Source organism: Anopheles moucheti, chromosome 2 (genome assembly GCF_943734755.1).
Source record: "Anopheles moucheti chromosome 2, idAnoMoucSN_F20_07, whole genome shotgun sequence".
Classification (NCBI taxonomy): domain Eukaryota; kingdom Metazoa; phylum Arthropoda; class Insecta; order Diptera; family Culicidae; genus Anopheles; species Anopheles moucheti.
In genome coordinates, this window is record NC_069140.1 from 77,416,243 (window position 1) to 77,442,705 (window position 26,463).

Consider the following 26,463-nt stretch of genomic DNA (forward strand, 5'->3'; position numbering starts at 1 on the left):
CACCAGATTTTTGTCGAAAAACGCGAACGCAAGTTTTTCCGATACGCTGAGCCAACGTAGGAGCAGCATCAGCACAAGAGCAGCAGTAGCACCAGTAGTCCAGCGATTATTTTATTGATCCACAGCGACGCCCGTCTGCCGCAAACGTGTGGGAGGAAAAATCGGGCCCACAAGGTGCGTCTCAAAGGCCGTGTAGCGAAAAAAGAAGTGCATTGTGTAGTTTAAAATAAGCCTGGGCGTTTCGCCGAATCGGGTTCTTTTCTCGATTCGCTGCTGCTGTCATCGTCTTCGTCATTGCCGTGCGTGACTGGGAGGGTGTGTTTGTGCACGAGTGCTAATAGTGTACGTGCGTATCGGTCGTGGCCGCAAACGGTAAAACAATTCCAAGCGCTTTTCCCTACGCGATCCAGTGCACCGTAATCTTGGCGTGCGTTTCCGTGTGTTCCGAAAAGAGTGCGCTTGTGTGTGTGTGTGTGTGTGTGGGTCAGTTTCTTCGCCCTTCTTTAACGTCCGTGTAGCATCCGAGCGGTCACTCGCGGTACGGTACCGACAATCTGCGTGGCCTTTCTACGCACACAGTGGTAACGGTTTGCGGTCCAGTCACCGGTGGAAGAGGAGTAGGCTGGCCGAGAATTTCCGTCGTGTCAGCTGAAACGCAGCGCGACAGCCAACGCAGCAACCCCAGGAGTACAAAGACCCGAAATTGGGTGTTCATTCCCGACCCGTTCCCAAAGCATCGGTTTTATTTTATTTATTTTTTTATGAAAACAGGTCATTCTCGTACCGTGCGTACCGGAAACCCTGATACCCCCTGCGGATAAAGGTTGTTTCCTCTGAGGTGAAAAAGAAAAGTACGACACTCGTCGGTCGTCGATCGTGTGTGTGCTCCAGTTTCAGTGGAAAGTGTGGTGGTACGTGATCGTTGTTTTTCCCCTGAGTGGAAAAGCTCCGACCCAGCAACCGTGTACGGGTTTGGTGAAGAAAAGCGTGAGAGTGCGTCTCGTGTGGCCACAGTAGGCCACGGTTGTGTATGTTGTGTGTGCTATTGGTGTTGCCCGTTAGTGTGATCCCATAAGTGTGTGTGTGTGTGTGGCTGTGCAACAACACCGTTGTTCCAAAGGGGAACGTACAAGAGAGGGAAAGAAAGTAGCGAAGAAAAGCCAACAACCACTTCCCTCCCAAAACCCACCCCCGCGTCACACGATGTCGTCATCCGGCGATTTTGGAAATCCTCTGCGGAAGTTTAAGCTCGTCTTTCTCGGCGAACAGAGCGGTAAGCAATCGAGTTTTAAACTGCACAAACTAACAAATGTTTTTTTTCCATTTATTTTCTCTTCTTTTTGTGTTTGTGCTGTGTGGAAACGATGGAAATCCGTTAACTTCTACGATATGTTCACCCTTATGAGGCTTTGCCCTTTTTCCGCACTGCAAAACAAGGCAGGCTTTGGCGATCGTAGTGTATCGTGGTGTCTTCGGGGAATGAAAAATGCTTAGCAACGGGCCAGAAGCTTTCCCTGCTTGAGTCTTGAAACGCGTGAGAAACGTCACAAATGTTGGGCGGAATTATCACTGAATAGAACCGGATTCCCTTCGGTGGAGGGAGGCAGTGCTTCTGGAACGCCACTACTAATTAACGGCATTATTCAATCAACAAACGCATTTATGATCCATTTCCAACATCGGAACAATGCCCGAAGGAAGAATGAATGAGGCGCAAGAAAAATGCCGTGCTTGGGATTGGAAGATTTTCCTCCCGGGAAGAGTTCATCGTTTCACTATCGGAAGTCTGAAGGAAAGCTGGGAAGAAAATATATCTTCCTGTCTGGTACATGGCAGGTGGTGTATTAAAATGAATCCCCCTAACAAGAGGGTACAGTAGACGGTGGAAAAGATTGGAAGCAGTGGAACAACCGTGACCTCATCTAGCCCGCTGAAGGTGAAGTCCCGTTCCACCGGCATCGGCTGGGATGGTGGTTGGGCTTCAAAGAAACCAACACAAAAAAAAAACCATCTCCAGAAAGGAAAACCACGTCCTGAGAATTAGATTTATTATTCATCATTGTGTCCATTTGGATCACCACGCTTCACACGGCAAAAACCACGGATGATATAGAAAAAAGCTTTCCAAGCTTTGTGTGATACAGACGTAAGCACGCAAGCATGGACAAAAAAAAACAACCAACTCCACACCGAAACTTCTCCATCGGAATTCGCGCACCGTGTGTTGTTCTTTTTTTTGTGGCGAGGGGTAGTTGCCTGTTTTCTCGTTTCGACAGACACAAGAAAGCCACCGTTCCCACCCGAAAAATCTAATTCACTTATCACAGCAACATCTGACTTGACTTTTATGCCGGTATTTTGCAGGGTTCTCCAATATATTTGAATAGCATCACCACGCTGCACTGAATCGCCATCGTTGAGCTGGATGTTGTTTCGCGTGCACAGTTTAGTGATTATTTTATGAAGGAAAGTTCAATGACTGAAATTCATACGATGTGCTGTGGTTTGTGCAGGAGTTTGTTGTTGTTTAGGAAATATGTTAGGAAATTTTCACGCACACAATAAGAATTACAAATTATGTTGAAGACTAGTAAACTAGACTAGTAGTCAATGTGAGGTAGCCCCCGAGATATACACTATTATAGAATGCTTGTGTTAATTGCGCAAATAGAAACGTATCTCATCTCTCAACCATTGAATTCGAAATGCTTGATTAGGAAATCACATCAGTTAGTCGTTTGTCATCTTTAGGGAAGACACAGAGACATTTTTAATATATTTGATCTCGTTAAGGTATTTTGAAGCTAACTGATGAAGTCGTTTGACAGATAACCACGCCATCCGTTCGAGTAATAACGCTACGAACAAAGGAACTATTTCCTAAAAAAGTTTTGTTTGAAAATTAAGGTGAAAAATGTTTCCTTTCTTTCTTTTGTTTAACAAAAAAATATCAACAAAAATTGAAACATATTTATTGGATGAAATTGGAAGGATTTCGTTTTGTCTATTGCAAAACCCTGTATTTTGAGAGACGTATTGATGCTGGAGCTTAATCTCAGCCTCCCTAAAAAACACGCCCAAGGGTTACTTTTGTATGTGTGTACGGGTGAAAGGGGAGGAGGGGTGAGGGGGATATCTTATACCAGTTCTTTTTGAGCCACTTTATTCTACCCCTTTTTCTCTCATTGTTCTGCCTTTAATCCATCTTACTTTCTTTTTCTTTGCCGGTTATTTATGCTGTTTTTTTTTTGCACCCAACCGTGTGTGCTTTCGTTGTCCCGAAATCTTGAGAGAGAACGTTCACGCCAGGCACGAGTTTTTGTTGATTGGCGGTTGGCGGTTCACGTACCTTGTGCCGGAAAAGTGGCAATAGAACAAAACGAATCAGACAGCATGAATCATCCCGTCCCCCCTTGGGACTGTCATCCGGGGAGATCTGGGGCGAACGAGCGTTGGGACAGTCAAGGCTACCGTTGACATTTCGGGCCGGGTGTACCAACAACCGTAACAACATTTTTACCATGTCACACGGAACGGATTTCTAGCCCAAAAGCAATGAAAAATTGCTCACGATTCACCACCACCTCGACTAACCAACGCTTTTGGAGGGGGGGAGGCCTGGTGGAATGCCGGACCCTGAAAATGGGTACTCCACTTTTCACAAATCTCTTCCAGCGCCGGTGCTGTGGCGATGCATAATCAAATTATGCGATACATCATCCTTGGTTTCTCCATCACACGCTGTGGGGAGAAATGTGCGTGCCTGTGTGCTTATATGTGTTTTTCTTTCTCATCTCCCCTTTTACTACTTTGTATGGCTGATCACATATTATGTACTCTTTTTTTCTTTTCATGACTCTCACGGTACGAATCGATGCTGCTATTGAAAAAAAAAACCCATCCCCAACCCAATGATGATGATGATGCTATTCACGGTCTGCTGGGTGCATCCGTCGCGTGCCACTTGCTGCACCACCACCAACACAACACTGTTAACGTTCCTCCCATTCCGTCCGCCAGTGGGCAAAACATCGCTAATCACCAGGTTTATGTACGACAGCTTCGACAACACATACCAGGTAAGTTTGCCACCAAAGAACCGGGGCCAGAACAGATGGAGAGAGTAGAGCAAAAAGAAAAAGGGATTGCGGGTGTGACAAAAACGGCATATAGGGATGACCTCGGGCTCTGGGCAGGGATAATAGAATTACGCCATATTCCGGTGCTGCTGCCTACCGAAGATCGGATATCTCGTCATGACTCACACCGACGGAATGAAAGGGACAGCGAATGGGCACCGCACAGCGTACTCTATCGAATATATCGGTACGACTCACTGCTTCCGGCTGTGTGTGAGGGTTGTGGTCAACCCAAAGTTGCTTTTCCTCCATCTCACCCAGATCCCGCTCCGATTTCGTTGACCGTTATTAGTCATGCGACCCTTTCCATCTCCGCTTGTTCGAAACCAAAAACAAAAAAAAAATCGTTTGATGGCATTTTGTCCATCCATCAATTGCAGCTGGTTGTGATTTTTGGGTCAGATTGGTGGATGGTTAGCTTTTTTGTCCTCCCCTCTGTGCTTCTAGTTCCGATGAGGTATTTTACATATTGTTTGGTTGACGTGTGTACAGTGTGGTTTTGCTACTCATTTTACATTGTAATGTTTGCCATATTGTGTTGTTTATGTTATGTCATGTTTCTGCAAGAGCAAAAACACATACGTTGTTTAATAAAATTGACAAATACCTGGTGTATTTGTTTGAGGTTTTACGGTTGGGTTTGAGGTGTTTTCGCAGAGTTGTATTCATTAGAACGGTTTGCTGTCAATTCGCAACTGTCATTTTGTTAGAAATTTGGCTTTTAAAATTATCAATCTCATTCTGTCAAAAAAAAGTAATTATGTTCCTTTTATTAGCAATTTAAAGGATTCATATATTCATATATAAGGTATATTTTCATACCCAACCTATGCTTATTAATTTTACACAATTACCATGATATACCGGAATCAATTTATAAAGTAACTGTCATCTGGTAGGTCCTAATTTTGCGATAAATAAATATTTTCCGTTGCCGAATAAATTTATCATCCGTCCGTCCTCGCTCAGCCGAACGTTGTTGACGGGTGACGGACATGTCCGTCCTGAAGACCGGCGCATCGATGAAAGACGCGCGCGCACATACATGCACACGGGCTATTTCTGATTGTGTAGTTGTTTTCTGTGTTGTGTTCTTTTCTGGATTATTTTCTGGACGTTCTAAGCTAATGATGAAAGATTTCAGGTAATGAATGACATCGTGCGACGGAACACGCTAAGCTCTCCAGCGCCTAAGACAACAAATGTTTGCGGCGATACCAGCACGTTCTGGCTAAAAATCGCCCGTCAACAAAGTGTTAATACCCTTTATTCTGACATAGGTACATTGAAGTACATCGTTATCGATTGTTGAGATAATTAACAACAAGGAAACAATATTAGTTCTTTCATTCTACATCATGTATTTTATAAAAAATGCCATTTAATTTTGGTTGCAATTCGAATTATGATTTTTTACCTTGTTTTATATTCCGGACAGTCGAAATAAATTGTATTTGCTTACGGAGTCACACAAGAAGACCACAACAAAAGGTGCAAGATTGTAATACTTTCAAGAGGCAAGAATGTGTCCAAATTCACGAACAGGCCTGTCTCTTTATGTCAATTTGGACTGTACGAAGTTAAAAGCCTAAAAAATTGTACTTATAGCATAGAAAACATGTGATTTGTGCACCTTATTTACTAAGTTTCGATGCTGTCGGAAGTTAGAAAAGTGTTTGTAGTTCGAATTAAAATGCATTTTCATGGTTCATATCATTTACATTCTTGGAAATTCGTTGCACAAATTAAAAGGTTTTCCTCATTGCACTATTAACAGGTGAGGTGCTGAGGTGTGACCAATTTAATTTGTATTTGTTACAAAATAATATGTGAAAAATGCTCTAAGTGTTCGTAATTCGATCCAAAACGATATTTTAGGTTATAATTAGAAGGAAACAAGCGATCGCGGTGTATCGTTTGCTCTGGGAAGCTTATGAGCAATATTTGTGATGTTTCCTGAAGTGTTACTTTCGATCATTGAAGACGAGGCATTGCAATCCCAATCCAAATTAAATGCACTAAATCACTAAATGCGTCTCAACTATCAGTTTTTTATCATTTTAGGACCGTTAGGAAATATCCAGTGGTTCGAAAAATGAGAATTTTGTGTGGAATGCATCTTCAGCATTTCCAACAGAAGGCAGTTTTGTGTTGTGCGTTCGAGCTGACGACACGAAAGTTGGTCTTATTTCGAGAATTGTATTGTAATCATTACTTGCTGATGTCAGACCATCCAAGAAGTAGGTCTTGTGAAGAGTTCAATTAAAAGCCTTAACTGGGACATTCTATCATATCGCTTGTGATCCTTATCCAGATCTGGTTCCATGTACTTGCCGCATGTACTTGCAGAGGAGCACTTAGCCCAATATGAAGTTGTCACAAAATGGGACAACACATGAACTTCGTTGTAACTATATCAATTGTATTGATGAGAAAGTCACTCAACTCCAGAATTTGTGTGAAAAAGGGAAGAAATGTGTAGAATCAAACGGAAATTTGAAATAATTTGAAGATATCCTGAAAAAATAGACATACTCAACTATTTTCAACATATTTTCAACATTATTGTCTAATAACTTTAATAAAGCTATGCTCTGGTTAATCAATTATCTAATGTTCTAGCCTGTTCCTGTTGTATTCAAGACAGGGAAATACAGAACCGGACAGAACAGATGTGACAAATTGATTTCGTTAGACCATTCAACAGCATCGCTATGGCAATCCATCATAAAGCATTCATTGCTTTGTAAGAGAACTCCTCCAGTGCACTCGCATCAGAAGCGAGCAGCCATTTCGGTGTCGCATATTTGTACTTCTCCACACGTTCGCCTCTTATCGGTAACACGGTAATCAATATTGGGCAGAGAATTGGGTTATAAAAATTGGTCCTTTTATCACTTTCCGACATTCCCACACTGGCTGGTTGCAGATGCTGTAGCGCGTGACACCATTTCTGTGATGAGATGAGATCTGGCTGCTGATGGTTCTTCCCACACGTCAGACGAGATCCGTAACTGGCGCAACTGCTCGCCCACCTTGCCCACCAGAACTTTCTGCGGCAAGGCCATGTTGTAGAGCAAATGCCATAAAGTGTAATAGTTTTATATGAAGTACAGATGTTTATGGTTAAGGCTTGTGTGGGAATCGAAAGGAGAGTGACGTCAGGCTTTATTTACTTCTGTGGCGCCGATAGTGGTGCCACTATAGCAGGATAAAGTATAGCTGAACGTTCCATTTCGTTTTGTCAAAAAATAGGTTAAGTTCTTTGTGATACGTTGCTGACGTTCAGGCGCAGATACATCTCAAAGCGGGACTATTTCTTTAAAAGCTTCTTCTGTTCTTTAATATTATGTTGTGTGCACCAGCTTTTCTCTTGTTTCGGTGCCCCAAAATAGCCTTCAAGAACGAACAAATTTTGCACAGCAAAGTTTAGGTTTCGAATCAAGAAAAGAAGCGTATACGTGCCGGCAATCAAGCGAAACAGCGGCAAAATTGTATTAAAACTTTCCCGTCGATGTGCTTCGTTCAAATTGACTTTTAACCGTTCCTGGGTTTGCAAGGCAGGAGGATAGTGGGTCCGGGGCGTTGGGAAGAGAGAGAGATCAAAATTATTCACCTACAGGTGCAGGTGCGTAATTAAGAGCAATCCAAACATTCGATTTCTTTCGTGGCTTTCGTAGAGCGAACTTTTCTAGCGTACGGTTCCTTTTCATAATTCATTTTCGTTCTTTGCCACATCTCTCTCCGGGGCGAACGTTTATAATCTGTATCTGTACGAAGTAGAACAGCAAAGCCCGCTGACCGTGCTAAACTTTCCTCTTTCAAGAGCGTCATGAGAGGAGTGGTCCCTATTATCACACGCCGGTCACTTTCGCGTTGGCGTTTGACAGGCGTGAGAGCTTTTGATTCTCCTCGAGAGCTTTCTGTCTAATTAGCCTAACTTAAATCCGCATTATCTGTACAAAATGGAGACTTTTGTTCGCTAAATTGATGAAGGCACCGTAATGAAAAATAAAGATAATATGACCAAATAACATTTTTAACAGTTATTTTACTCATATTTGTCAAGAGATGAAGTAAACGAAGCGAAAAGCTTAATTAATTGCAACTATTTCTGGCTTCTTAACAAGTTGAAGTGAAATATGAAATATAAAGTGAAATAGTCCACTTTACGAAACACATTCAAAATAGATATTTATAGGTTTTTTTTTCAAGAATTACAATAAAATGTTAAAAAAACCATCATTATTTTAATGAAATTTGCAATTTGAAGATATAATTCTGCATACAAAACTTAGTGAAATGTCAAATTTTAAAAATCCGCGAAAATCGAGAACCGCCTAACTCGAGAATTCACTGTATCGTAAAACTTTCTCAATTAATGCACCGAGGCAAAAGTGCGTGAAAGGTTAAAAAATCAACACCTTCCTCCAAAATTTTCATTTCATCTTTAAAAAATTTGCCTTTACTGTCAATATTTTGACAGATATCCAAAGTTTGAAACTGAAATTTCTGTGTTGGGTGAATCTGATTCGATTTCATGAATCCGAATGAATCTTTGAACTGAATAAAGGCATCTGAATCTCTATTCCAAAGAATCATGAATCTATTAGGATTAAAATTAAATTCTAATTCTAGTAGATTCACAAATCGTAAAAGATTCTATAATTATAATTATAAGCAGTGCTATTTAGATATTCCAAAATCATGAATCATGAATTCATGGATTCATGAATCTTTGAGATTTTTATAAATCTTGAGGATTCATGAATCTTCGAGATTTTCGATTCCTTATTTGAATGACTCCTTAGAAAAGATTCATATGAATGACTTTTCTTAAAAAAATCCTGAAGCACAACACTATTTGAAACAGTTTATAATACCGTTTTAATCACTCTATTCCTCACGGCCCGACCAGTTTGCCGATCAACGCTAATAATTATTTTCAAATTTACTAATTTGCCCTACACCGAGCGAAGGAGAATGAAAGATTCAAGATGTCACCCGTAAACAAACCGTCTGTTTCTGTCTGTCTCTGCCCGGTCGGTCGGTCGGTCGCTCCCTCCGGTGCTAGAATAAACACACCGGCAGACCGCGAAACTTGCACAAATTAGTCGAGCAATTAATTACAACTTAACCTAATTACACTCTTCTCACGTAATATCACGTCCCTGGTATGACGATGATGATGATGATGATGGACTGTGGCAGGCCCTGCTTGCTTGCTTGCAGGCAGGCAGACATCTTCCCGTGTCGAAGGCTGTGTGTCGATTAGTGTAAATTAAAGGATTTCTTCATGCGGTAAATGACCAATGTCAGGCAAAGAAGGAATTGGCTCCACCTTCGTAAACTGTCAATTGGTACGGGATGCTGATTACATCTCGATTGCGAGCACTCGGTTGGTGATCTGTAAAATCGTTATCGCTCTTTCTCTCACAGGAGATGAGATGCTATTAACACTATTTGAATGAACATCAACGTTTGTCGTGTTGAAAAGCAGTAAGCCAAAAGGGGAAAACAAAACAATTCGATAGACTAATCAATCCACTAAAAATCACCGTTTACTGCAAGCTCCACGTATGTCTGCCACGTCGTCCGCGAGTCCCAAGGCCAAGCAACTGATGATGAATCCTGCGTCACCTGTTGAAGGGTTGGCAGTTGCGGTTATGCTTTATTTGCTAGCGATAAGCAACGGTGTGAAGGTTTAGTAAAAGTATTATTCAACAAAAAAAGAGGCCAACTGATAACAACATGCTGGCTGTGGACTGGACCAGAAGAAGAGGTTGAGGTGTGGTAAGCGTTTGCTGATTCATGGAGCAAGGTAAATAATGTTTGTAGCCCTGCCTTCAATTGCAATTCGAATCGACCACCCTTTTGTGCCATTGAGCAAAAAAAAAATAAAACAAAACCTTCACAACTCAACAATCGGGACAAGCTGCTATTCAAGGTACCTCCAGTTTTGGACAACTTCATGAACTTTATCATCAGCCGGCTGGCCGGGTTTTGTGGTGCGTAATGTATTCTTTAGAGCTTTCCGGTTTGCGTTTTCATGATCGTATCGGAATACGCAAGCTTCTTGACACGCGGCACCACCACATTAAGTGCCACGTCAGTCCACCATCACCCATTTGTAATTCATTAGCGCGCACAACTTTATCATACGTCACCCACTTACTACCACTGCTTCGCGGTTCCCGATCCAGAAAGGTTCTTTCGGAAAGCTGGTTTGTGATGGTTTTTTTTTGTTTCTTCTCTTTAATATTTTATTTTAAACGATGGGTGTGTGTGCGCGTTCATTTGCAATTTCAATTAGCATAATTCCGAGAGCTCATGATGTAACCGTTTCTTCCTTTTTTTTACTGGTCTTTCCCGCTTTTTCTTTTCTAAGTTTTATCTCTTTTTTTTTTCTTCAAATGAATGCCAGCACAGCGCCACACGATACGCGAACGAATGAAGTAATTTGCTCTCCGTTGCAAGAAATTCGAATCCTGAATTATTCAAAATGTCTACCCCCAACCACCACTTCGACTTTTTTGCTCCCTCCTTGCTGGGGCTAATAAACTTTAAGCACAGCGGGGCTATCAAACGCCATCCAGACTTTTCTCGTTCGCTCGGGAGCAAAAACACAAAATAAATAATAAAACAAATCCTCATCAAAGCAACATTAGAAGCAACTTTGATGAGCTTTCGTTTCATTTGATGTTTTTTTTCCCTCTGACCTTTGGGTGTGTGTGTGTTGATATCTCGCGCAATGATTAAGTGGAAATGTTGTTGCTGTTTTTTCTTCGCGTTCAATTTGTCTGCAATTAATACGGAGCTATTTGTTCGGTGGTAAATATCAAACGAAATGAAGCATTGCAAAACTGCAACGCAAAAAAAGGCATGCATGATCTCGCACATCTTTAAGCTAGATTAATAGCAGAACACCCGTATTTGGTTGTTTGAGTTGAACCTGAACTGTTCCGAAGGGGGGAAAATCAAATGGCCGTAAACAAATTTATCACACGTCAAGGTGAAAATTGCATACTTCCTTTCTCTTAACGGGAAGAATAATATGGTACTCTCGACAAATGAATTGATGCATGTGGCAGCATGGCGGAGTTGAGTTCCAATTCTTGTTTTTCCTTAGGCGCCTAAGGTCCTTTTTCGTGAAAACAATCCACTTCTTCAGTAGTTGTCGATGATGCTTCCGTTTTATTGTTTTGTTTAGCTGTATTGGTGTGATTCCGCGCCACAACAATATTCCTTCCGGTTCTGCCATTTCTATTGCTGTGTTCCGCTATTATCTGGCATTGAGTTAAATGGGAGTAGGAATTTTATAATATGTATTGCAAAGGATTTTTCTTCGCTAACACACACATCAGACATCAGACAAACAATTGGAAGTAATAAATGGACGAGAGTCCAAAGGGTGCTGGTTGGTTTTTCACATTTTTATGTTTGCAGGAAAGCTAAACAAAATGTTTATAGCTGGCTATGGTGCGCCATAAAGGCTAGCGATTTTGTGTTCACATGGCGAAGCAAGCGTGCCGCTACCGGAACAAACCGAGCGTGCCAGATTCTCGTGTGAAAGAAGGATGGGAGTTTATTGGCAAACAATTTTCACTGCCCCAGCGTGCACCGATGATGCTAAAACACACAACAGCACAGCAGGGTTCGGTGTGCAGGTGGCGTCATCTCTGTGAGTCACGCGTGCGTTGAAAGGTGGTTCTCCCGGTTCGTATGAACTTTCGTCCGTTGCTGTTGCATGTGTAATAATCATATTGTACTTCTTTTGTTTTTACTTTTAGCCTATACCTCGATGGTTGCAATGAAGAATTTTCTGTAACGTGAAATGTAATGGACGAAATACGAAAGCAGTCCCCAAGATACACGGTATCTGAAATGTGAGGAATTGCAAATGCGAGATAATGGGGCAGCCCCGTGGTGTATTGGATAATGACGCCGGATTCACACCTCAGGACCGTTACAAAATCCCATTCGGACTAACACTCCGTACGCTCCGACTGACTAACCTGCTTCTTGTTCTTTATTGATACAAAAACCTCAAGAGGTCCTAGACCTCCCATTGGTCAGAATCATACTTTAAGTCAGTTTTTTTGTATGCATTTTGACGTTTCTAGCTTTATCCGCTGTCAGTTCTCCATAGAAAATGGCATACTAAGTAAAGTCTAGGAAAGGAGCATTAAATCGTTTTCTTAATGAGAGCTGGGTTCGACTAATGTCAAAACAAAACATTGTTCTAGTAGTTCTGAACCATGTTAGGCCATGTTTTTCGTATGTTAAAAATGTAAACAAACATTGTTATTGTAAACTAGAAGAAAAGGATTGTTTTAATAATGTTTAATTGTTTTAAATGAATTGAGTTTCAAGTTAGCTTTCTAAACTTGAATCTTTAAGTCCTTAAATTTTGGTTCCAAAACATGATCCCTTATGTCATTGTTTATGTCAAAATGCTACGTCCTTTACGATTCTGTACAGAATGATAGAGCCGGGGACTTTTATTATTTGGCAAATTCAGGATGAAAGCTGAAGCTTTCGAACTTATGGTATGATCTACCTCATTTATGACTTTCTTTGATTTTATGTACATGTAGCTGAGTAATCCGCATGTGATTTTTCCCAGTCCTGTCGTGTAAAGACCGGCGTCGACATCAATGCCAGAGGGTCGTCCAACAGACTCTCCCGCTACGAATAAATAAAGTTAAAGAAAGTCAGAAATGGAAGACCTGGACCTCTTGAGGTTGTAGTGTCGCTAAAGAGTAAGCAGATACGAGGAGTTTCAAATTTGACAGCTCATTTAGTTGATAGCATTCAATTCTTGATTGCTGAAGTCACTGAGCGTAAATATGATATTCGACTCTTCAACTTTGATCCATAAACGGTATTGAAACCTTGACGAGTAAACTCCGAGATAGTGAATTGTACACCTTAGATTACGTTACCAATAATTAAAAGCAATACTGCCAGACGGTTCTTCTTGAATAAAATAAAAAATGTTACTCCCATGTTAGACATTCTCCGGACCTCCGAGTGTCTGTAATGGTGTATATCTCGAGACCTACCCGTGTTCTTCCACAACCCTCTGCAGCCATGTGGCTTCGGAAGTTGTTTCTGGGACCATTTACAATGCTTAGCGTGTGCAAACTGTGCTAATAACTTACTTTTATCCTTTCATCTCTACGCCACATTACTTAGAGCTGTCTGCCACGCGTTCGCAACAGCAACAAACAACGTGTTCCATCATCTGCCGTGTGTCCCTCACTCTCCTTCAGGGTGTGGGGGGAGGGGGGGAGTGTTGGAATGTGATGCACACCCGGGGGGTTGTTCAATTCTTCTTTTTGTTCCTCCGCCCAACATCCGGACCAGCAACACCTTGCTCGAGAATACGTAATGTGTTTGCCCGTACCTGGCGTACAGACGGTTCTTGTTTTGCTGTGCAGCGCACATGGCGTTGCTTACTTTCCCCAATCTCGCTATCGGGATGAGGCAACCGAAAAGCTTTACCATGGACATTAAAAAAAACAAAAGCGGCAGCAGCACCGTGCCGAAATGAATTTGTGTAGGCTCTCGGTTTTGTACATTTTGCTCCTTCTGTGGATGTTGTTTTTGCTTTGCTTTGGGGCGGAAATTTCGGGGAAAAGTTTCACGGAACGTAAGAACGTAAATTATAATTCATCCGTAAAACCCAGCTTCCTTGGTGGCCGCAGGGTGGAAGTAATTTTTCCACGACCACTCGCAACACGCCCGCGTTTTTTTTTTATTTTTGGTGTGTTGGAGGTAATTTTCCGTGTCGGTGGGTTTTTAGGTTTTGCTGCTGCACGCTGACCTCAGCGGAATGTGTGTGTGGGCGGGCCGGTTTAGCAAAATGTGAGGTCATTAATTTTGGGCAGTATTCTGTCTTGTTTGTCGATGAATCATAAGCCGCGGAAAGTTGTTGTAAAGTCGTGTTTTAAGTTTAATGTTTAATGAAAGCCTTCACATCCGCAATGCCCACGGGTTGAACGGAACTTGATGGGCACTGTTCCACCGGAAAGCCCCGGTCTTTCAATTCGTAATCGATCTGCACCGCACGACACTCGCGCCTGGTGGTCGTCGGTACGACACATTTTCGAATCGCTTTACTTCGCTTTCGATCAGTGACGTCCTTCAGACAATAAAGCGCCACCAAACCACCAACGCGAAACGTTCCACCACCACGTCCCATTTGCTGTGGCCACCCTTTACCTTTCTACCGTCGCCGGACCATGTCGCTGAAGGGAGTCGCCCCACACACACACACACAAAGAGTGATGTGAAATTAGATCATTAAAATGTATGCGGAGACATGATGTCGCCCCACGCAAAGTGCAAACCATCGGAACGACGCCGGCAACAGTATTTCAATGGGTGTATCCACCCATTTGACGTTACTCACTTGCCAGGATGTGCCTGTATGTGTCGACGGTGGACCCAAGCAGCAAGGAGGAGGAGATGGTGTGACACAAGGTTCCGGACACATTTTAGCAGCTCAATTCACTGTGTTGTTCCCCTTTTTGCGCCCTGTCCCCGAAAACGGGCCAAACCTGCCTGCAATACAAACTCCTCGCGTCACACGAGAACCTGCCGGTACAGAGCAGCATACTTGGGCCGCATTCGCACACGCGTTGGTCCGTACATGTGTTAAATCACACAAAAGCATTGCTTTCAAAGAGGTGTGCGGTTTAGAATTTCCAGCCCCAGCGCACGCCTTGCTTGCGCTATACGCGAGTGGAAAGCGAAATTGAATACATCCTACAAGAGCTTACAAAAAAAGAAACAATTGGTGACAAAAGCGCCATTTTGTACACGTTCGCAATGGTATTGGAGCGCGATAACGTAGATGATTGATCAGCGTACGGGAATCCATTTGTCTGGAGGGAGAACCGAACCGCGTACTGTTTGTTTCGGTGCCCTTTTTGCCGCCGTCATTTGTCAGCGGATTTGTAACACAAATTACACTGTGGTTTGTGAAGATTGTATTGCTTAAAAAAGCTACTAGAAAGCTAATACTCGGCTAGATTCTTGCAAAGTTGATTAATTGCAGGGTTTCTCTAGTGATTTTTTTTTCGGATATCTTTTCTGTGCTACGAATTTTGCCAAAAGCACTTTGTAGACATATTGAATGAAATTTATAATTTTTTTAATATATAGTAATTACTTCTAAGCAATACGGCCATACCATCCTTCATCCATCACATCACGGACACATTAAAAAGAAAACAACTTAAATGTATTTTCCTTACTAAAATGTTCAGCATGTGTTAACTGGTATCAGATAATAATTTTGGTTGTTTATGTAGTGTTTTTTTTTGTTCAAAGTTTCTAAAATAATCGAGTCGGAAAATAAATATTCTAAATTGCAAGAATATTGTAATGTCAAGTATTTAATTTTGATAAAATTTGATAAATTTGAATAAAAAAAATTATTCAAGATAATTTTTGAACAAAATTTGAATAAAACCACGACAAAGTTGAAATTTTGTAAAAGAAAATTGAATTTTTCCTCAAATTCAAATTCGGAATGAAAATAATGTCCTCCGCAAATCTAACCTCTCAGTTTTGGTGCTTTCTAGAAGAATTAGAAATTTGCATGACCCTTTCTGATTAGGGAGTTTTTTAAAAGATATAATGGAATAATGAAACAAACCCAAGAAAATTGATTCTTCCAGAAAGATATAAAGTCGTACAGATGATGGCGTTGGTAAGTTCGACTGACTTCGAACAATATGGTCTTCCATCTGGAAAATTACAAACTTCCTCTGTTGAAAGTTCCCTAATACGATCCAGCTTCGGGTAAATTAAAGTCAAACCGAAGGGCCGAAATGGAAGGTGGAAATGGCACAATCTGGCAGAAGATCTTGTTGTCATCTCCCAAGCAGAGCCGAAATAAAGAATGTGATGTTCTGTGGTTCGCAATGAAAGATTCGCATCATGTGCAGGTCAATTAATTTTCTGACAGAAATAGTTTTTTTTTATCACCGAAGAATGGGTTCTTAGAATCCGTATCTTAAAAACCGATTATTTACGACTGAATAATATCAAACATGACAATATATATCATTAAAAACCCTGTATTTACAAACCTGACAGCCTGATGAAGATATCTCACATAGAAAACCCTGTAACTTTAAGCAGAACATTTTAGATAGAGTTGTACTAATAATTGTACTCACGAATTTGTACAATACAGCAGGTTCTAATAACAGTGCCGCTTACCGTACAGTAATCCCAAAGGATGTCCGTTTATTTCGTTTGACCTATATGTGGCATCGTCCCAGCTGCCAGCAGCAGCAGAACCTGCCCGGCAGAACATGAAAGTCGTTAAAAAGCATTTCGCTCCGTCACCGTGTGCTGTATCTTCCACGGTGGTACATTCCTCGGTGGTCAGAATATTGGAGGTGTTATCGTTTTATTTATTCAGTTTATAACTTTGGAATGCATTCCACGGCCGCCGCGCACTGTGTTCCGAAAATTGTGCACCGAACAGGAATTGTCGAAAGGAAACCCGAGTTTGCAGTTTTATGTATGTTTTTCACAAATTCTACCCACACCGAAAACGGGGTTGCACGTGCAACCGGGGCATATTTTCAAGTGTATTTCAAGTTGTGCCACCGTCCGATGGGTTCGGTTCGCTCTCGGCGCGACCAGCAGCACAGCATTCTGAAGTGGTCCGTTCGGTCCTTGGGCAGAGTGTGGCAATCCTTCCGATGGGATGGGATCAAGTTTTACGTTGCAGCTTAACATCCGGCCAGTGGTGGCGCTGTGGTGGTGGTGGTGGTGGTGGGAAGAAGGGACCAACCATTACCTCGTCAAAGCACATTTCGAGAGGACCGATTGGGGAGGGGGAAGGGTGATGGTGTGTTGTTTGTGTATGGTTAACGGTTGTGACAACCATTCAAGCCAGCCCGGAGGCCCGCTTTCCATGGTGCTTCCCTGGAGGAACAATTTTCCAATTTTATTGCAATCCCACGGAGCCCATCGGAGCGGCTCTTCGGTTTATTTATATCTTGCAAATGGTTGGAAAAACAGTACGGATGATAAAACTGCTGGTAAACATGCTCATTAAAACCTAACACCGTTGCTGTGTTTGTTCATTTAGAGTACTGATGAAATGAATGAAACAAACGATGGTATCGGGTTTTTGTCGGGATTAAAGACACACATCCAGAGAGGATCTTGCTGCATCGAGCAGCTGAAAGAAAAAGCCTCTTAAAACATCTCCCAACAGACCTATTGCTGTTATCTTCTCCGGACACAAGTGCGTTCATTATTCGAGTGTTTTTCCTCCAGCAGCTTCCATTTTCAAGGCTAAAAGTCCATACAACCAAGCCCGTCCCGGCAGCCCACCGTGCGTTGTTCCACTCATCCATATTAGATGATCCATATTTATTTGTTCGCTACCGGCGCCTTTGAATTCTTCCCGACGTCTGGTCCGGAAGCCGTCAATGGGCGGAGAAGGAAAGGACAAGGAAAAGAGGGAAAAAAACACCCTCCGATAGCACCTCACCTTAATAGGATGAAGTCCACATAAAACGCACATTCAGCACACGTTGCATTACGCTGAAGGTTACCTTCGTCTGGCACGAACACACACACTCTGGGGGACACCCTGTGCTCGGTCAGCTGGCGGTGGCTAACCACGGTTGGTTTGCGAAGGCGAATAACCAGGGGGAACCCGACTGATGACGCCATCGATTTGGTAGATTTATACCCAACCGGCCCGCGTTCCGTTTATCGATCCAAGTTTTGGCTGGAAGCAAAACTGGTGGTGTTGTGTCTGTCTCGGGGCAGCGCACCTTTTTACTACTTCCACGATAACGCGGACTCCATAACGTAATCCCACGATAACGGTGCACGGGAAGAGTCGCAAAAGAGCAGCAGAGGTATATCTGCTGACAGAAATGATACTTTAATAGTTCCCATCGGGGGCCCGTTAGAAGAAAGAAGACGCTTCGTAGAGTGGTACAGGTAGTACCCGAAATACACGGCATCTCATATAGGAGAATTCTCACATCTCAGCTGATTTTGAAGTTTGATAGCTCAGTAAGTTTACAGGACGAAATTCAAGTACTCCATGGTCAATAAATTCGTATAAGTTGCCTATATTCGCTTTTAAAATGTGCAAGGTTTTGACTCTCTGTCAGTTCTTCTTTCGGAAGGAATTAGCAAAAAGAGGTTGAGTCTAGCATTCTCTAGATTTTCCTCTTTGAGCACGTGGAGGAATTCCTCAAGAATTCATTTTTACGGACGAGATATTTTTCGCGTAGTGACATATGATGTCTAACATGACCAAAGGTAGACTTCAACGCGGAACATCATTGCTGAACTCATTATAAGCATCCGACGCATATGCATCGTCCGTGATGATTTGAAAGGCGAAGATCTCTAAACCCGGACACGCGCCTCTTGGTATTCCTTAAAAATACATGGCCAAATTTAATGCAACGTACTTAAACACTTAATTTTTGGTGTATGTTGATGTATTTGGCCTTTCAAACCTTTTCGGAGATGAAGACTACGTATTCCAGCATGATGGTGTTTAGGAATTGACAGGAAATAGATCTAAACGAGGATTCTGAACAATTTGGACTTTATCTGGACACAATTTTGTAAACTTCAAGGTTTTCCCAGATTGGTATCTTATCGATTTTGTGTTTGGTTCCGTATGATGTCGATTCTCAGTGAATACAAGGACATGGATTTCGACCTCATAAATCTCGTAAAGTAATTCTTCCAAAACTTCGAATTAGATCAATTAAATTTGAGTGTTTTTTAAAGATATCTTGTCTATAACTTCCAAACTCCTAGAGATATTGCCCTTAGTATTCCACGAGAGTAGCGCATCTCGGGTACAACCTGTTTCATATGCTGCCTTGGGGAATATGCAGATGGGGAAGTGGAAATCCTTGACAGCAAAAAAAAAACAGATGCCATGCGCGCTAGTTCTTGTGCCGGGCAGACCCTGTGGCCACCAGCGGAAATGAGATATTCACCATGTCTCTGTGCTGTGCTGGTGAAGTGTTGTCATAATTGGGTTCGTACCGTTGGAGCGATTGATTGAACTACTTTATTGGACGCATGTTTCCCATAACCTTAAGCGGGACGACGACATCTCATGCACACTCAGCTTGGATGGTTGTGCTTGTGCGTAGGATGGATATTGATGTAGCAGCATGAACAACATTCTCTTATCGATGCGTCTCAATCGTCTCAACCATTTTAGTAGGCGGAAAAGACCATGCAAGACATCTTCCATTTTACTAACATACGTTCCTTCCTTCGTTTTCGTTTCCCCTTTTTTTTCCAGGCCACGATCGGCATAGACTTCCTCTCGAAAACGATGTATCTAGAGGATCGAACAGTGAGATTACAGCTGTGGGACACTGCCGGCCAGGAACGGTTCCGGTCGCTGATACCATCCTACATTCGTGATTCAACCGTAGCGGTAGTGGTGTACGACATTACAAGTAAGTATGAATGCCAAGCAACGGTCAAGTTCTTTCGTGTTCGGGAACTGCCTTCCCCCCACGTCCAGAACTAACTTTTACATATGTGATCAGATTTAGTGCTGTCAGAGGCGGTTGGTTGCTGCATGATTAGGATCTTTATTCCGGACCATAAATCATACAACCGTCATGCAGTTTTGCCGGCCAGCGTGCAGTTCCCTGAGGCCAACCTGCATAACTACCACCCTTAGGGGATGTGTGTGCCAGGACAGGGGGAAGCAAGATGACGTCCATTAAAAGGCCTCCCATGTACATAATTCCGGTGACCTTTTCCGTCTGAATTGCCGACAATAAGCAGAGCCCTTCCCTGTCCGGCAATTCTGTCCGGCATTTTTTTTTTGGTACATACACTCCTTCTTGAGGAAGCGAATTTCTCTCTCCAGATTCACCCACTTGTTGTTGTTTGCCATGCAATTACACGGTCCACGGTGTGTACACATTGCTGGCCCCCCTCAGCCCCCAGAGGTAGGTCCGGGTGCGAGTGTAGTTTGTTCTGCTTTCTGCACTTCGGTTACTACTGCCGCTGTGTGTGTGTTGTCGCAACCTGTCACAACATAACGTTCGTTCTTTGGTGCGGATTGAAAAAAGAAAATACCAGTGACGGATAATTGCTAAACAAATCTGAATCGGGGTTCGGCTGGTGGCCGTGCCGTTGGCGCTAGCTATTTCTTATCATCGGTGACACCAATTAGCTACGGCGTTCGAGTGCCATGTCGTAACTCGATTGCCAACCAGTTGAACTGATTCCAACCGTCAGGATTGTGGTGTTTCGTCATGAAGAACAATTGGGTTGGTAAAGTGCGTATGAGAATAAACTAGCTGCTGTTTATTTTACAAATATTATGCAATTTTAAGATTAAGATGATGTGGAGGATTTTTGTTTGTTAAGAATCTTAGTGTAATCCCGCTTATTTTGGTATTTCATCCATCGTCTTCTTTTTACTTACCGGCACAGCAAACTCAAAAGACCTGCCGCTTCTGACTTTCTTTGACTTTATTCACCTGCATCAGCTTAATCAATGCTGCGCGTGTGAAGATTTCTCCAATCTGCTAGGAATTTATCGAATGCCGATAAAAATATCGGACGTGTTCTTAGATACAGTCCTTTCCCGAGTTACGCGACATTCAAGGTGCGCGAATTCAAGATACGCGAATCTCAATATTGTAACAGTTCGTATAACTCAAAATGTGGAATTGATTTTTTTTGTCAATTTTTTGCAATAATACGTTTCATTTTAATATTATAAACATAAACTTTTTTTTTAATTACTTTAAATATAGAAATTTACTTATTAAATCAAGTATTACTGTGCTTCGTAATTCGAAAAGAAGAAATCAATCCCTGAGTACTGAATATAAACGATATTATGATTTGAGTTACATGAATTCGCGTAACTTGAGAAAAGACTGTATATTGGAGTGAGTTACATTATCAGCTTAGTTTTAATGTCTTTTTGGCAGGGTGCAACTTGTTAAAGATAAGTTCTTCCACATAATATATTTTCTTGAGGTTGAGGATTGTCACGGTGGTCTATTATGGTTTAAGTTATAATTCTAAAGCTTTAAAAGTCGTGTTATTAACAAATACACGAATAGAGAATGTTTATTCGGAACTTTTGAAGTTTCTTGCAATTTCATGCAAAATTAAACTCTAAACAGTCAGTTAAGTAATCTAAATTAAAGCAAATGATCATTTGTATCAAACATTTAGATAATCTTTACGTTTACATACCTAGAATTTGTGACTATTCTTGAGCGAATGTTGCCAAAATGTTTTGGTTTGACACTAACCGCTAAGGTGATTGACACTTTCACTAGCTTGTAATTGACAATATTGCACGCTTAAACATACAAATGTCAAAACGCATTTAAACAAAAAAAACTGATTGAAGATCATCGAACTGAGTGCTGAGTGAATCTGAATCAGATCCATGAAACTTAATAATTCTTTGTGAAGAATGAATCTGAATCTCTATTCTCTACCTATGAGGGATAAGCTCATATATGGAATGATTAATGAATCATGAATTTCAGAGGATTCACGATTCATCCAAGATTTATGATCCCTAAACATGATCTACGCCCATCCATCCTTCTCGATCATGAGTTGCTAGAAATGGGTCCCACTACTATTCCGCTTTAGGTCTACAAGGAACATGATTCACCACTGCTCTGAAGATTCATGAAATCTCTTGAGAGTCAAATCCTGATTTGAATGACTCCTTACTAAAGATTCTTATTAATGACTCTTCTCAAACGATTGATCAGGCCCAGCTCTTGTTGGAGAGCCTAGCATCCATTTTTCGCCTATAAAATATTTAAAGCAGCTTTACAATAGTTTAATCCTAGTATGCCTCGGTCATACAGTGTAATTGGTGCCGCGAATTGGTCATATAGTGGAATTGGATGTAAGGCTTTTGTAAGACTTTTCCGATATAACCGACTGTACCACAGTACAAAAGAATAAAACGAGTTCACTAATAGCCTCGGAGAGCAAGAGTTGATCTCTCAAGAATGATACCTTCCTGTTGAGGGTGAGAATTCAATGAAAGAAAATAGAATTCATTTCTTAAAAAAACAAGAACAACACATTTCTTATTGAAATGTTAACATCAAAGTAATTGACACGCTTTGTGTTTGCTGTATCTTGTGTCCCCACCCAATCCTCGCCCGTTTATTAACCTGTTGAACCAAAACCGTTCCATATCAATACCGCATCAATATATCTGTTTGATTTTCACACCCTTTTAGGCACTCGAGCGGCGGTTGGGGGGCATACAGTTTTATTAAATTTATGTTTCCTTCCTCGTTGGCCGCCGTTTTTCCCCCGCTGGCCACTCATTGAAAGTGAAACATTTACCCACCTGTGCGTGTGTGAGTGTGTGAGAAAGGAAATATTGTCAAAACTTATCACGACTGCCACGGCTCATCGATGATAAAAAGCACACAAGCGCACGGGGGCGGCCCGATTCAATTAGTGTGTGACTCAATCCGTCACGCGTCAGCAACGGTCAATTTATGTGTGGTTTATACTCCTGCACCGTCACCGTCACCGTCGTTGCGCAACCTGGACCCGATTTAGACTGACCAGAGTGTTTTCTTTTTTTGTGACTTGCAGTTTCTTTTCCCCCACGCGCAATCTAACGCATGCTGTTTTTTTCTATTTCTTTCGGTTGGCACTGATTTAGACAAGGGTGCGATATTGGTGGAAGAATGATGGGGAAATGGTCTGGAATCGAAGAAGAATCACACAATGATTACGCCGCGATTTCGTTGTTTGATTGTGCCAAGGTGGTGAAGCGTGTGCAATTTTATTCCCGTTTGTTGTTTTTTTGCTCTCGATACCCTCAAACTGCTGAACCACACACACCGATTATGTCCATCGTTTCGCAGCGTTCGTACGGCAGCGAATGGTTTTCTGGTGCAGGTCGACGAATCGTCAGCATCGAATTCGTCCTGACGCAACGCTTGAAACACGGGATGCACACAAAGTTCACTGCTGCTGCAGTGCGGCGTTCCAGTACCTTTCGCATCGTTTGGTTTTTCCCAATCGATTTCCCGTTTCCGCCAAGCGGTTAGTGGTCCGAGATTTTTCCAATCACGTCACGCCGATCGGGTGTGTGAATTCCACCGTACCCGCTTCCACCGAAGCCTGGAAGGTTCGAGAGACACATTTAAATTGTGATGGAAACTCATCCGGGGTACCAGTAGTGACCGGGCGCCTCCATCTAAATGATATTAACAAACCACAGATGGTCCATTTTGTGTCGCGTTTGGTGACCCACGACTAATGGCCATGGCAATAAGAAGTCCCTGTTGATGAAGCTGATGCAAATGTGCGAAGGGTCGGATGAATAAAATGATAATGAGAAAAGTGCCTGCCTTTCCTTTTTAAAGCCCTCTTGTTGGAAGGATTTTCCTTCTCTACCGCGCACCATGCTGGTTTGTGTAACGCTTTCATCAGAAGTTACGATTACCAGCCATTATTGTGCTTTCTTTCAATTAATGCTTGAATGAACTGAAGAACAAGTAATCTACTATTTTAATCAACTGTTTTGCCTTGGAAATGCAACGTTTAATTAATCGAGACTTAGTAAAGGAATGTGAAATGATCGCCAAAATATCGAAATTATGGAACTCAAACGTTTACTCGTCGTTTGCCACGTTTGACCTTTCGTTTGGAACGCGTCAAAGCTTTCGACTCTACGAGAGCTTTCTGTCTATGTTGTTATTGTTATTCTTATACATTATATCGTTTTCTTCAAGGGTTATAACATTTGAAGTTATAAATAGCTTTAAAACCAACCTAACTAACTAAAACTAATGTCTGTTCAGTTATTGAAGCCAACAAAGGGAAAATAAATTTAAATTCAGAAAATTGTGGAGCGATTTTAACAAACTCGTTAAATAACAGTCTCAACAAGTGACAAACGAGAAGTTAATAGGAGTTTATACAAGTAACAACAGCCTCAAGAGAGGTCTTCGGACATTTCTGGCGTTCTTTGACTTTATTTACCCATAACAGGATAGTCAGTCCTCTGTACTTTATAATATTTTTTCTTTAAGTTATAACTATTGTATAGAACCCTATAGAAACAATTTTATTTTCTTGTTTTTAACATTTTTTTTTCTCTCTATCTCTCTACAGATGCGAATTCATTTCATCAAACGTCGAAATGGATCGACGACGTGCGAACGGAGCGTGGTAGTGACGTGATTATAATGCTAGTGGGAAACAAAACCGATCTTTCCGACAAGCGTCAGGTGTCGACGGAAGAAGGCGAGCGAAAAGCGAAAGAACTGAATGTAATGTTTATCGAGACTAGTGCGAAAGCCGGTTATAACGTTAAGCAGGTAAGGGATTATATCGCTTTTGCGCAACACCCTACATCGATGCAAGGCGTCTCATCATTAACCTTTTTCCAATTGTTTTTATTTGCAGCTTTTCCGAAGAGTCGCCGCCGCCCTGCCAGGCATGGATTCGACCGAGAACAAACCACCAGAAGACAGTATCCTTTTTACGGCGCCGAAAATGTCATTTATCGTTTCATTGCAGATATCACATTTACCCTGCGAGAGACATATTGCATCGTTTAGCTTACATTTTCACAATAGATGTTGACAATTTGTTTCCATTCCAATTTATTACTTTTGTACAGTTTACCTTTTTTTTTATCCACAATTTTTAAAATCGCATAACGCACATTTACTTTAAGTTTCATTTGCTTTTCTTTCGTTGTGTTTTTTCCTTAACTTTTCATTTTCTTCCCTCTCCTGCAACATCAGTGCACGAGGTTGTGCTGAAAGATTCACCGAACGAAACAAAAGACCCGGAAGGTGGCTGTGCATGCTGAAACTGATCAACTACAGCCACTGTAGCCGACAACAGCAACAGCAACAACAACAACAACTATTGCAGCATTATGATAACCCCGTTACTACTACTGACTACTATTATTACTACCGCAATTACTACTATTACGGCTAATATAACGACTGCAAGGTCGGCGTTTACTATTACACTGATTATTTCTGCTTTATTTCGATGTAAGCCTAGTGGTGACTGGCTGGACTTCTAGAGACAAATAGATGGTTGTAATTCGACGATGAACTGGACGTGCGCATTCTGCATGTCTTGTGTATGTGGGCAGTTTGTTTTTTTTTTGTTACACCCATTTTGCGACCTATTTATTTGCGGCAGAGCAACAGAAGAACCTGAGACGCGGCAGACGCGATAATTAATTCAAGTTTAGTAGCATCAAACTATGTTGTAAGTGAGCCGATTCACGAATGTCGCGATCTAATAACAAGGTGCTGTGGTTTTTTGATTGATTAATGAACATTATTTAACTGCTCTTGCTGGTAAATTTTTATTCCATTTCTAGTTTTTGATTGTCGGTCCATTTTGCCCTCGTTTCGTGATTATATAAATAAATGGAATAGCGGTGTTTTTTTTTTCTTTTTTTTGTCGGATGTTACACTCTATTTCACGGACGTTCCGAACTTGCGACACTCGCGTACAGATGATATATGAACCATTAAAAGCCAGCAATATAATTGTACATTAATGTTTCCAAACCTGCAACTTATAAAATGTATTGTTTTTTTTAATTATTATTATAATTATTATTTTATTCGCTTCGCACCACATGTTAACCGCAATCGAGAACCCATAACACTCACAAATATTCCGGAAAGCTCCCGCAAAAAAAAATCAATCATCCCTCCCTGACATATGTAAAGCAAGGACGTATCCCCAGACACCGAGACACGGACATTTATGTGTAAGATTGTACTGTTAAACGGCTACTCGGCTACAGAAGGACGTACATACTACCATGGGGATACTTACTTTACTCTTACTTATTAACGTTTTTAAGCCTAAGTTGTTAGAGAAGTAATAAATGCGACAAAAAGACTTAAATTTCAGTCTTCTAATCTTTTTTTTTTAATAATTACATATATTTTACACTTGTTTTTCGACTATGAAGTTCTATTCGTACGAAAATCCCCCAACTAACATGTACTAATGCTCCTTAACCTCAACAACAAAAAACCTTTCCGCCACTAACGTTTCCTTTTCAGCTGTCGATCTGCAAACTCAACCATCGAACTCTGGCGATCAGCAAGATTCGGAAGGTGGCTGCATGTGTTAAGCCTTCATGTCTGCCATAAAGCAAATAAACAAAAAAAAACAGAACCCCCGGATGAGAGGAAACAAACTGATAACTTCTAAATTGTAGAGAGCGCGTAACATTTAGCCATGGTGGCTGTAAACGGAGGCCGCGAACGAACGA

General features: G+C 41.6%; 1 protein-coding gene across 3 annotated transcripts; it reads left to right on the plus strand.

The window, feature by feature from the left end:
* LOC128299552 (ras-related protein Rab6) lies at positions 1–26,463 on the plus strand. 3 transcript variants are annotated; one of them, XM_053035551.1, is made up of 7 exons: positions 1–315; positions 772–1,273; positions 4,021–4,079; positions 19,468–19,627; positions 24,315–24,520; positions 24,609–24,675; positions 26,252–26,463. In XM_053035551.1, the coding sequence occupies exons 2-7, from the start codon at positions 1,204–1,206 to the stop codon at positions 26,320–26,322; spliced, it is 633 nt and encodes a 210-aa protein (XP_052891511.1). In that variant the 5' UTR covers positions 1–315; positions 772–1,203; the 3' UTR covers positions 26,323–26,463. The 3 variants fall into 3 exon arrangements, with proteins under 3 accessions (XP_052891511.1, XP_052891510.1, XP_052891512.1); XM_053035550.1 differs by having other exon boundaries at positions 1–174; XM_053035552.1 differs by lacking the exon at positions 26,252–26,463 and adding an exon at positions 24,953–26,245 and having other exon boundaries at positions 4–1,273.